Here is a 13,681-nt window from a genome sequence, read left to right as displayed (position 1 = left end):
TCTGAAGGAGCTCATGTACAGGAGGGATGCTTTCTTTAAGAAACCAGTGGAGGTGAGCTGAGCACAGTGGCTTACACTTGTAATCCCAGCACTTTGGGAGGCCGAGGCATGAGGATCGCTTGAGCCCCGGAGTTCGAGACCAACCTGGGCAACATAGTGAAACTGTGTCTCGGCAAAAAATAAAAAGAAATTAGCTGAGCCTGGTAGCACACACCTGTAGTCCCAGCTACTCAGGAGGCTGAGGTTGGAGGGTCACTTGAGCCCAGGAGTTTAAGGCTGTAGTGAGCTGTGATCATACCACTGCACTCCAGCCTGAGCAACAGAGCAAGACTTGGTCAGAAAGAGAGAAAGGGAGAGAGAAAGTAAGAGAGAAAAAGAAAGAAAAGAAAGAAAGGAAGAAAGAAAGGAAGGAAAAAGAAAAGAAAAGGAAAGAAAGAAAAGAAAAGAAAGGAAGAGAAAGAGAAAGAAAGAAAAACTGCCAAGATGCTGCAGAGGTCTGGAAGCCATTTTCTCCTGGCAAAGGAAAAATGTCCCTAGGCCAATTTGGCTGTGTCAGAGAGCCAAAGCTAGGACAGCTACTGGTAATAGTGGCAGCCATCAAGTGAGTCTCTCCCATATTCCAGGCACTTAATGAATGGTATCTCTAATCCTCATCACCAACGGCATTTTATACATCAGAAATCTGAAGCTTAGAGACAAAGCTATATATCTAGTACACGATAAACCCGGGATTCAAATCCAATTCTATCTGGCTCAAAAGCCTATATTCTTCCCCTTATTTCAAACAGCCCCTTGACTGATGGTTGGAAATTTCAGTGAGGCAAATTCTGACTATCAGAAATAAGCTTCTAAGAGCTAGAACTGTCTAATATTCAGAAAGGCGTTCCACAAAACAAAGATTGCTTTATCTCAAAATATGCAAAGGCTGAATGACTGTGTCTGTCTTTGGTATTGAAGAAGGATTCCTGCAGTAGTAGGAGGTTATTTCTGGTTTCTAAAGTTTTTTCCAAGCCTAGGATTCTGTTTCAATACCAGCTAAAAAATGTATCTCTAATTACATGTAGATGTAATGTAATTGCATCTTAATATTCAAGTATGGTCTGTTCATTTCAGTCTCTATGTAGAAAAAGGTGTTAGATGAAAGCTTTTCCACGAAGCTTTTGTTAGAATTTCAGTTCTTTTCCTGTTACTTGATATCATGAAGTTAAATTAAAAACCCCATTGGGTTACAAATATATTTACCAGTCTTGAGAATTTTCCCAGGTCCTTCTCATATTAATGTCACAGAAATGAGAGTTACTGACAGAACACTACAAATCTGTAATACAATAGCACTATTTCTGTGGGCTGTACATGTGATATGATTTTACTGAAAATGGCTATTGTTAAGCTTTCTGAATTTATCTTGTTTCTGTGATAATTTACCTGACAAAACTACATACTGTTGGCCTCAGTGAGATATATGGAATTTCATGTTCTTAATCCAATGTCCAAATATTTGAGTGAAGCAAAAACTTCTAGGACATGGGGAGATCCTGGGGTGGGTGTAGGAGGTAGGGTAAGATCAGAGAAGTGGTGGGCAGGGAGGCGGGGAGCCTGGGAGACCTGGTACCACTGGCTGTCCCTGTCCAGGTTGACTGATGGTGGCATGTGTGCAGATGGAGACATTTCAGGCAGAAAGGGGTCACAGTGCCTTTGCGTCATAGTTCTTTCCTGTGTCAGGTGGAAACCGAGGCTACCTGTACCGCTTTCCACACTGTAACAGAGGGAAAAAAAAATCATCCAATCAGGGACTACCCATGTGGCAACATGTGGAATGTTTTAGTAGGTTAAACTTTATCAAAGTGACTCTTAAGTGTACTTTCACTAGACATTCAAGCCAAATGGCACTGATTTTTGTTAAGAAGATATAACATGCAGCTCAACTTCAAATTTGCTCTTTGCAACTAATGCATAGCACTCTATCAATTCTAAAATATGGAACTAAAATTCTTGCAAACCACAAAAATAGGAAGGATCCAGTACACATAGATTTGGATGATGGGTAAGGTACAAGAAGTAAGAAAAAATGTCTTACTATTCAAGTGCTTACTGCCAGTAAAGGTCATGTTATGAATAACAGAGCAAAGAGAAGCCTGTAATCATTGTGTACTTAGGGGGAAACTCCCTACCCCTGCCCACCACCCTAAAAGAAAACTGCTAGAAACATTTAATTCTTGATGCAGGAAGCAAATGTTTTTATCTGTAGGCCTTATACAATCATTTAGGATTGTAAGATGTTCAGCTTAAACTTAGGGGCTGTTACCTTTAAAACCAGAATATTAATCCCCCCAAATTAAATATGTTATTTATTTACACTATATTAATTTACATTGTGCAAAGCACAGAGATAAGCAAAGTACAGCCCCTGCCCTCAAGGAACTTATAATCTATTAAGAAAGCAAGCTACCGCCGGGCACGGTGGCTCATGCCTGTAATCCCAGCACTTTGGGAGGCCAAGGCAGGTGGATCATGAGGTCAGGAGATCGAGATCATCCTGGCTAACATGGTGAAACCACGTCTCTACTAAAAATACAAAAAATTAGCCGGATATAGCGGCGGGCGCCTGTAGTCCCAGCTACTCAGTAGGCTGAGGCAGGAGAACGGTGTGAACCTGGGAGGCGGAGCTTGCAGTGAGCCGAGATTTCACCACTGCACTCCAGCCTGGGCGACAGAGCCAGACTCCGTCTCAAAAAAAAAAAAAAAAAAAAAAAAAGAAAGAAAGAAAGCTACACAAATAGTGTCAAAGAGAAAGAGATGGGGCAGAAAGGGGGAGCAACAGTGTGGCCTGAGATGACATTGCCAGTCTTAGGGTTCCAACATGGAATCCTGCAGGCCCAGCTTAGGGTCGAGATTGTGGTAAATAGGCCCAGTGGGGTCTCTGGAGTCAGCAGAGAAGGCCAGAGGGAAAGGCTGTTTTAAATTTCCATCCTGCTGGCACATTGGTGGCAGCCTCTTTCCCTGAGCCCATGGGCAAGAGATGACACCCAAAAGCAGCTGTGGAGAAGCTTGTGCTGCTCCAGGAAAAAAGAGGGAAGGTGTTGTCAACACTTATGCTACCTTTACCATAGAAGGACTTTTGTGGCAGGTTAGCTTGTAATCTTTATCGATGACTCATAAAACACAAACATCATGTTTTGCCATTAGTCTTGGGAACATGAACTGCAACTTTGCAAAAATATCTTTGGATAATTGAATAATAAGCACAGACATTTAACAAAATCAATTACAGGTATTTTTAACTTTTATTTTAGGTTCAGGGTACATGTGCAGGTTTGTTATATGGGTAAACTGCACGTCATAGGGGTTTGCTGTACAGATTATTTCATTACCCGGGTAATAAGCATAGTACTCGATAGGTAGTTTTTTGATCCTCTCCCTGCTCCCAACCTCCACCCTCAAGTGGGCCCCAGTGTCTACCGTTCCCCTCTTTGTGTCCATGTGTTCTCATTGGTCCCACTTATAGTGAGACCATGTGGTATTTGGTTTTCTGTTCCTATGTTAGTTTGCTTAGGATAATAGCCTCCAGCTCCAATTATGTTGCTGCAAAGGACATATTCTCATTCTTTTTTTTTTTTAAACCTTTATGTCAAACTGTATGATGTTGTTCTTTTTATGGCTGCATAATATTCCATGGTGTATATGTACCACATTTTAAAAAATCCATTCTACCGTTGATGGGCATCTAGGTTGATTCCATGTCTTTGCTATTGTGAATAGGCTGCAATGAACATATGCACGCATGTGTCTTTGTGGTAGAACCATTTATATTCCTTTGGGTATACATCCAATAATGAGATTGCTGGGTCAAATGGTAGCTCTGTTTTACATTCTTTGAGGAATTGCCACACTGCTTTCTACAATGCCTGAACTAATTTACATTCCCTCCAGCAGTGTGTAAGCGTTCCTTTTTCTCTGCAACCTCACCAGCATCTCCTGTTTCTTTTTTTTTTTCACTTTTTAATAATAGCCATTCTGACTGGTGTGAGATGGTGTCTCATTGTGGTTTTGATTAGCATTTCTCTAATGATTAGTGATGCTGATCATTTTGTCATGTTTGTTGGCTGCATGTATGCCTTCTTTTGAAAAGTGTTATTCATGTTCTTTGCCCACCCACTCCCCCTGCCCTTTATTTTTTGGAGACAGGTTCTTCCTCTGTTGCTCAGACTGTAGTGCAGTGGCATGATCTCGGCTCACTGCAGCCTCGACTTCCCAGCAGGCTCAAGCAAACCCCCCACCTCAGTCTCCCGAATAGCTGGGACTACAGACACATGCTACCATGCCTGGCTAATTTAAATTTTTTTTTTTGTAGAGATAGGTTCTCACTTTGTTGCCCAGGGTGGTCTCGAATTCCTGGCCTCAAGCAATCCTCCCTCTTTGGTCTCCCAAAGTGCTGGGATTACAGGCATGAGCCACCATGCCCAGCCATCCATATACATATTATTATGTAATAACCTGCCTTTAAGAATGAAATTCACATAAGCGTGCATATGGTAGAGCTTGCATTTATAGTTCACATGCTCTTGTTGTATTGTAAATATAAAAACAATCCTATGGCCAAATAAGTCTGGGAAATGCTGTCTTAGGGATAGGGGATTATTGCAAGGCCACGAGAAGAAGGAGGGCTCCCTGGAAATCATCGGAGCAGATATTCAGGCACTCTGGGTCTCAGGGCCCCCACATGGGTCAGTTCCCAGGAAGACGGAACAGCCATTCATTGTCATCCCAAATTGAGAGCAGTTCCGAAGACCCTCCTTCTCTGTGAGTGCTCATACGTTCTCAAATGGTTACATCCCATGTGGAGCTTTTCTATTGGACTTTTGTGCCGAGCTGCCTCATAGACCAATGGCTTCCCTTATGTTCAGTCCGCATGTGTTGGTTTGTGTCCTAATTCCTGACTCACTCACGATGACCAAGGCTGGTAACATTTGAAGTGGCAGAGCTGGTTTCATTTGAGGAATGGAGGCATAAATCATTGCAACTTTGCAAGAAGAGCTGCTGAGAATCCCTTTCCTGGGAGACACTCAGGGCCATCCCTAGAAGGGGACAGGGCCCAAAGCACCTCAGCCTGGGACCACCCAGATAACTGCCATTGAAATGAGGCTGTGCTGTTGGCATCATCCATAGGTCCTTTGGGATACTGTTCAAGTCAGACATTTCAAAATTAAATTTTAAACAGGCTCAGAAAGGGTCCTTTGTAGTTGCAGTTGAAGCTTCTGGCAGCTCCCTGCCCTGCCCCAAGTTCCCTCCCCAAGAGCCAGGCCTGCACTTGGAGCTGCAGGGTCTGCCCGGCACGATGCTCGATGCTGACAGGATGGGGTGAGGTGGGCACTTACACCCATGGCCAGTGGGAGCATAAACCATAGGTTGCTCTTTGGAAAGCAATTTATTGAGAACTTTTGACTTAGTCATTTCACTTCTACGAATCTACCTAAGGAAATAAATTTCCCTAAGAGTTGTGTATATAATTTGTCCCAGCATTATTTTATAGTAGAGAAAATTATTAAAAGTATATATAACTATGTATATACACACACACACACACACGACTGTAGGGAAATGGCAAATTGTTATGACATGGTAAACATATTAAATATTTCATATATGATGAAACGGCATAATATATAAAAGTATTCTAGCCTGTAATCCCAGCACTTTGGGAAGTTGAGACGGGAGGATCACCTGTGCTTCCTGACCCAGTGAAGCGTCACCTCCTAGCCAGGAGCCCTCCTCGAGTATGACCCAGAGCAGGCTGTGATAGCCGCTTGGAATCACTTCCTCTGTCGATTCCTGGGCCAGAGTCTGTAGTCCAGCAGAGGGAGATGGGATGGAGGCTGGAGACAGCACACACGTGGCAGTTTTATTGAGTTTCTGATTCCACTTGATTGCCTTCCCCATTCCTGCATTTCACTCGGGAGAGGCAGGAGCATGCCAGCCTCCAGCCTTGCCTCTCTCTGATCTTTTTTTCACAACCTGTCTGGGTGATCTTTCTACAGTGACTGGACCAACCATTTTCCTTCCCTGCCTAACATTTTCAGTGACCCTCCATTGACTTCAGGATAATGCTTTAAATTCCTAGCTTGGGAAGTCTCTGCTGCTCTGTCAGCCTCATTTCTGACCATTCCTTGCCTCGTGCCTCACATCTAAATCTTCTTGTGGTTTTCCCAAAGCACCCACCCCCCTTGCCTCATATATGCTATTTCCTCTCTCCAGAGCGCTCTCCCTTCAGGTGGCACCTGCGTAACTCCAGCACATTCTCTAGGTCTCAGCTAGACACGCCGTCTTCCAGGGATCCCTTCCCTGGTCCCTCAAGACCAAGGACAGTGCTCCTCTCATTGATCCCATAACGGTCTGGCCTTCCCTCTATCTTGCTTCTTATCACTAGTGTTTGTTTATCTGCCTCTGTTCTAGACAGGTCAGAACTATGCCTTTCTCACTAGTGTTTTCCCAACAGCACCTTGAAAAGTATCTGACATAGATTAGGCACACAATAAATAGTTGCTGAATGAATGAATACAGCTAATGGAAATCCAAAAAGTAAGGATGACTGTGTCTGTCCTCCTTTTAAATGAGCCTGGGTTGCTAAACACTAACACTTCTGCCCTGGAAGGTCAAAGTGGGGGAAATTTTAAGTTTTTGTGGCCATATTTATTTCTATGGTGTTTTTAGAGGGGCTACTCATATCTCTAAAGGGTCTGGCGGAAGTTAGCAGAGTTAGTTGGACTTGAAAGCTGTGTGATCTCTCTTAGGCTTTAGGTACACAGATTTTAGCTTATAGTTCATTGACTTGTATTTTATCTGGTTGGCCTTTAACTTGACTCTCATGATACATTTTCTAAAAATGCAGGCTGAGGCACTTGTCCCTAAGGTTCCTCTGACATGACTTGAACAATTTATCAGAGGATATATATACACACATATATATATTTGTATTTCAGAGCATACCTTTATTTGCATACAATTTTAGATATAATTCACAGAGCAGATAAGTTTATAAATGTAGGAAAGTTTCTTTTTATATTACTTCCAGTATAAATTTCTACCAATACTTTTACCTCTTTATTCTTTATGAATATAGGTACAAAGATGAATACATCTGAATATGGCTATGCGTAGCTAGGTAAATAAACAGACATAAACAGGATTATATAAGCATGTCTATGTAAATATTTACCTATATAAAGCATGTTCCCCAAAAGACATTTTAAATACTCTAGTGTATATAATACTAAGGATGCAGGTGTAGAGTTAGTGTGTTTGTGTGTGTGTGTGTGTGTGTATATATATATATATAGTTTTTTTAACTTTAGATTCTTGAGCAGCAGCTTCAGCAGAGGAAAGCAATTTATCAGCTAAACCAAGAGAAATTAGAGTACAACTTGCAGGTGCTGAAGAAGAGAGATGAAGAAAGCACAGTAATTAAATCCCAGCAGAAGAGGAAGATCAATCGGTAAGCTAGCATGCAGAGCGTCTTTCTTCTGGGCCTTCTGTGCTGAGAATAGGGATGGATATGTACTTTTTTCTATTGAAGGGGTAGAAACCATTAAAAATATAACCAACACTTAGTAAAATAGTTTTTTGGAAAAGTTAATACATTCAATCTCTCCCCAAGAAAAGAGTACATAGCAAAAGATCTTCCATCCCCATTCGTCTTGTTCCTCTTTCCTACCTCTGTAACCATTATTTGTTTGTCTCTTCCAGAATTTCATTAGGCATATACAAGCCCACACAAATATTCTCATCCCCCATCTGCTTTTACACAAATGATGGCAGTCTGTACACACTCCTGTATATCTTGAAGACCTTTCCATCCCGGTTCATAGAGAGCTTTCACAGTTTCTTAAGCTGCTTACTACCCACTGCATAGATGCACTATGATTTATTTGACCAGTCTCTAATGATGGACATGTAGATTGCTTCCAACCTTTTCCTCTTGCAAATAATACCAACCTAAGTACTCATGACATGTGCCAGTTTGCTTTTGTGGAGATACCGTGGCTCATTGAAAGGTACCTATTGCTTGAAATTTCTCATACATCCTTCCGTTCTTCCTCATCTCCTTACTCCTATCCTTCCTGCCTTTCTTCCTTTAAGAATTGCATTCTCAGTTTCAGACCATTGTGCTAGGCTCTGAGGACCAGAGTGAAATAAGACTTCTTGCTTGTGGAAGGAGACAAGATTGGGGATTTCCCTCCAAACCCCAAATAGCCTATTATTATTTAGGAATTCTTCCACTTGTAGATTGGTAATAGATACATTTTGGACACATGTTGAATGTGTAGAGGAACATCAGTTGACCTTTTGGTAGTTACTTATTACAGAAAATGATACTGAATAAATGAGATGGCATCTTAAGCCTGATTGTCTGGGAAACAAGAATAGTCAGGGGACAATATTTATGAAAAAATTCCCACTATATATGCACCGTACTAGATAGCGGAACATCCAAGAAAGGCACACATCAATACAGTGAGGAGGCACCTGGGAAAGCTTCCCAAAGAAGTGAAATACTGGAGGGGGTGGGGACATGAATTGGCAAAAAGCAGTTAAGAGGAGACTCCAGGTGGACAGTGCTGGCAGCTGGGAATGGCTGGTCTGAAGGCAAGGACGTAGGATTCAGAAAGTCACACAGTGGGTGAAGAGAATGGGTAAGGTGGGAGGTGGGAGGAGGCGCTTGAGGCAGAGCTTGGGTTTGATGCGTGTGGCTGAGAGATGAGTGGAATCTTCCCTCTTATTTCAAACTCAGACAGCTTTCCCTCAGCCTGAAAAACCCTTCAATGGACCCTGCTGTTTCTAAGCACTATCTTTTCGTCTCTTGCTTTCATTGCCATTTTCCTTTCCTGCTCACCACGACCCAACATTTCATAATTTGACATATCTGTTTGTGCTGCTCTAACAGACTACCTGAGACTGGATAATTTACAAAGACAAAAGTTTATTTCTCACAGTTCTGGAGTCTGGGAAGGCCAAGATCAAGGCTGGCAGGTTCAGTTTCTAGTGAGGGCTGCATCTTTCAGAGGGGAGGGACGCTGTGTCCTCACACAGCAGAAGAGCAGGAGAGCAAGCTGGCCTAAGGCTTTGGGAGGCCTCTTTTATAAAGGCCTTAATCCCATAATCCCATTCATGATGGAGGAGCCCTCATGGCCTCATTAACTCTTAAAGGTCCCGCCTCTTAATATTATCACATTGACAACACTGAATTTTGGAGGAGTTACATTCAAGCCATAGCAACCTACGACCCCAGGATTGGATAAAAACTTCCCGCGGTAGGATACTGATGATGCCCTTCTAGCCAAGCGCAGTGGCTTCTCCTCAGGCCTCATCTATTATGATTGGATACTGGATTTTCTTCTTTGGTTTAGATGACCCTAAAATATTTGCTCTTCTTTCTTAATGTATTTGTTTCCTTTGGTGGTTCTGCTTTCCCTTGCTTGATATGTCTTGAGTATCTAGATAAGACAATCTAGAAAACCCAGGCCTTACCATTGCTTTTAATTTTTATTTCATCTGCCACATAGCTCAGTCTCATGGTTTTGAATATCCCCTTTTTGTTGATGACTGCCAACCTCATATCCCCAATCCTGAGCTCACCTTTCATTTACCTGGAACTGCCAACGTAACAGTTCAGCTTGGAGAGGCCCTGTCGTTTCCAGGGCACAGTTTCTGAAACCAGACTTGCCTCTGCTCCCTGTTTCCAGTTCTCCAGCCTCACTCCCCTGCATCTCTAGCTTCCAGGCACTAAGGACTCTGGACTTTTTTTGTTGAGCTTCCTCTTGCAGCCATTCTTCCCTGTTCACTTCCTCGCCTGCTGTCTTGCCCAGACCTTCAGTATGCACCTGGAGTTTGTTTTGTTAGCTCTGGTAATTAGATGACACATAGGAACTCCTTTACTGCATGACATTGGAAAAAAACACTTTGGAATGACTACTTATTTTTACATCTGTGCTTGGAAAGCCTCCTTGAAGGCTGTAGTTAAGGAAATGGGTTAGCTGTTTCTTTCTATCAGAGACTAAGGTAACGACTTTTTTGCATTTTCTTGATGATGAAAATATGAATGATGAATGTTTGCATTTGAGAGACATTTTGATCACTTCAGAATAATGCTTAGGAGAGGGAAAATCTTATTTTTAGAATTTCTAAACTTAAAATACGTTGGCCTTCAGCTTCTCTGTTACTGTGTGAATGGGGCACTGATAAGAGACACCTCTGTAGTAGTTTGAAGTCTGAAGTATGGGCCTGGGTCTAAAACTTGTGCCTGCCATGCATATTTTATGGGCCAAGTTTCCATGCACAGAGCTCCTGTTAGCAGTGAGATGGTGAGCTGTGCCGTGCCTGGATTCACAGTGCTATTGGACAGGTTTTAACTGCCTCTTGCTGTTCTGGAAATTTTGGACCATCCCCTCCCCTGCAAGCCTGGGTAAGTTAGATGCCTCACCTCTGGGCTTCCCTGGCACCCTGCATAAAACTCTCCTATAGCACTTTCCACGCTGTACTGTAATTAACGTTTGTCTTTGTTTTTGACTAGACTGATAGTACCTTGTATTGAAATGTATCTTTGTATTCATCTTTGTCTTTCAACATATCCTTGCACAGAAGTGGCATTTCATGTTTGTTTAATGAGTATGTGGATGAGTGAATAAATGAATGAATGAATGAGTTACTGGACCTGTTAACGGTATCAGCTCTTTGAGGCTGGAAGATTTATGTATCATAGGCTTTTGTGATATGCATTTTTTTCTTTAAAATTTCCTTGCTTCATGATTGAATTAAACATCCAAGTCATGACAATGAAATCGTTGAGATAGATTATTTAAATATGTGAGGCTGGCCCTAGGTATGGGGATGGGCATTCTGACAAATGATGTATTGTGAAGTAGGTTCTGTCCACAGTCTTGAGTAGGAGGCTGCCTCTTGGTGGGAATGGGCTCTGGATTGTTTTCAATGCGTTTCGTTTTGGACTGTCCCATGATCTCCTGTTGCCTTCCTTTTGTTGACCAAAATGGGATCTGTGTTTTGGAATATATGGGAGGGTTTTCTGCTCTTCCACAGATCTGCTCCTGGGTTTGTGGTAGAGCTGAATCAGGTGGATGAGAGGAACATGCGTCATACCTTCTATTCAGCTGCAGACTAACTTTTTTCTCCTTCAACCAGCCTGCATGATATACTTAACAATCTGAGATCAAAATATGCCAAGCAAATAAAGCAGTTTCAGGAGGAGAACCAGTCTCTAACCTCGGACTACAAACGTCTTGTGATGCAATTCAAGGAGCTACAGAAAGCCATGAGGTATCTTAAGGACTTGGTCCTAAGGCACTTGTCCTAGCATAGAGGTGACGGGGATGGAGTTTGTACAAGCTGTGATTTCGTTGGACTTGATGTCACCAGCTATTCTGGGGCTGGACCAGGCACTAGTTAACCTTTTGTGGTGTGTTCCCCTGGCCCTTCACTTGCGTGTCACCTGCCTTTTCTTGAGATGTGTTGGGATGGCTTCCAGTTTATCGTAAGTGGGAATCAGCCGCCCAGGGATGGGGCCAGGCCCAGGAATTAGCACAGCTCCTTTTCATATTCCTGCCCTGCTGCTATTTGAGGGGACCCTGGCCAGGTCCTGGGGCCAGCTGGCCATGCTCTGTGACTCTCCTTCACAGGCATTTTGCTCTTATTGATGATGAGAAGTTTCGGGAGATTTGGCTGATGAATGAAGAGGAGGCGAAGGACCTAATAGCCAGAGCCTTTGATGTGGACAGGATCATCCACACCCATCATCTGGGGCTTCCCTGGGCAGCACCTGATTTCTGGTTCCTGAACAATGTTGGGCCTATTTCTCAGCAGCCCCAGAAGTCCGCCACACAGATAGTAGAAGAAATGCTTATGCGCTCAGGTGACTAGAACACTGTCATAGAGCCTTAGAGCTGGAGGAGCCCCCTGAGAACATCGGGTCAAGCCAGTCACGTTAGAGATAGTCTAGGGAGGAGGGGGAAGAGTATGATTATTGGTATTGCTTTTAAGTCTCCTCTAATTTATAGCTTTGCTCTCTCTCCTGTATTATAAACTGGCAGTTAGGTCTAGAAGCTTGATCAGATGCAGGTCCAATTTATTTTTGCTAAGTACACTATTGTGTAGTACCTCCATCGGGATAAACTAATGTTAAATTGTCTCCCTTTTTGTGATGTTAGCAACCATTGCTAATCATTGTCTAAGATCCATTAACTGTATTAGGGATTGCAAAATGGTGATATGTTAGATTCTGTTCTTGTGTCTTTATTTAACAGAATACTTCTTAAAAGAAAATCTTCCCTTCATCAGCAATTTGCTACCCTGAGATAGTCTGTATATGAAAAGCAGGATAGATGCTTATTTTTTCTCTGTTTACCAGTTTTCAAAATAATGGGTTGGGCCTGTAGCATCTTCCAAAGGTACCAATGAGTTTTTAAAAAATATTATGAATGCATGAGTTTAAACAAATTTGATGTATTTTAGTTTACTAAAGTAATTATCCTTATTGAGGCTCAAATTGTTCCATCTTTGGCTAGTGGAAATCTTTATATTGGCTTCTGGGTCCTTTTGACTCAGCCCTAGTAGTTATTTATTTATTTATTTATTTATTTATTTATTTATTTTTGAGACAGAGTCTCGCTCTGTTGCCAGGCTGGATTGCAGTGGCGCGATCTGGGCTCACTGCAACCTCCGCCTCCCGGGTTCAAGCAATTCCCCTGCCTCAGCCTCCGGAGTAGCTGGGACTACAGGTGCGCACTGCCACACCCGGCTAATTTTGTGTATTTTTAGTAGAGACGGGGTTTCACCATATTGGCCAGGATGGTCTCCATCTCCTGACCCCGTGATCCCCCCACCTCAGCCTCCCAAAATGCTGGAATTACGAGTGTGAGCCACCGCGCTTGGCTAGCCCTAGTAGTTTTTTTTAACAGCGTCCTGGCTTTCCAGGATGACCAGGTGTTCAAGGCACACATTGTACTTTTCCTGCCTCTTGTCTGGAATCAGCCATTTCTCCAAGGATCCCCTGGTCCTTTCAAATAGGGAATTTTTTTTTTTTTTTTTTTTGAGATGGTCTCACTCTGTCACCCAGGCTGGAGGGCAGTGGTGGGATCTCAGCTCACTGCAACCTCTGCCGCCAAGGCTTCAGCAATCCTCCCACCTCTGCCTCCCAAGTAGCTGGGACCAAAGACTCATGCCACAATGCCCAGCTAATTTTTGTATTTTTTTGTAGAGACATGGATTTGCCATGTTGCCCAGGCTGGTCTCAACTCCTGGGCTCAAGCGATTCCTTCCCAGAGTGCTGGGATTACAGGCTTGTGTCACCATGCATGCCCAGGGAATGGTATTTAGAAACCACGCTGTGGGCGCTGGGTGCTTATTGTTTTGGATTGGCCATTGTTTCTAGGCCTTTTCAGTGGACAGAGCTGAGAGTATAGGATTTCTTTTTTTTGGTAATAAAATAAATCATGAGTTCATCCTAATACCTCCTCATCAACAGGATGCCAGGATTTTTATTTAACAGCATCAAAGTGTATCCCCTTTCTTCCAACTTGAAAATCTTAGTGCTCAGTGACTTCAAAATAATGAATCACATGCCTTCCCCACAGCATCACAGAACCGCCTCAGAGGAAAATATCAGCCCTGCCACCAA

General features: G+C 42.8%; 1 protein-coding gene across 4 annotated transcripts in view; it reads left to right on the top strand.

The window, feature by feature from the left end:
- The window catches only part of DRC1 (dynein regulatory complex subunit 1), a 54,008-nt gene that overhangs the window by 30,329 nt on the left and 9,998 nt on the right, over positions 1 to 13,681 (top strand). For all 4 annotated transcript variants that reach the window (XM_055108149.2, XM_003827062.3, XM_063595037.1 and 1 more), the window contains 3 exons: positions 7,350 to 7,489; positions 11,191 to 11,325; positions 11,685 to 11,917. In XM_055108149.2, coding sequence (XP_054964124.1) covers positions 7,350 to 7,489; positions 11,191 to 11,325; positions 11,685 to 11,917 — 508 coding nt within the window. The remainder of the gene's footprint in view (positions 1 to 7,349; positions 7,490 to 11,190; positions 11,326 to 11,684; positions 11,918 to 13,681) is intronic.

This window comes from Pan paniscus, chromosome 12, assembly GCF_029289425.2.
Source record: "Pan paniscus chromosome 12, NHGRI_mPanPan1-v2.0_pri, whole genome shotgun sequence".
Lineage (NCBI taxonomy): Eukaryota > Metazoa > Chordata > Mammalia > Primates > Hominidae > Pan > Pan paniscus.
The sequence above is the reverse complement of the archived record's forward strand: the minus strand, read 5'-3'. Positions and strand labels throughout refer to the sequence as shown.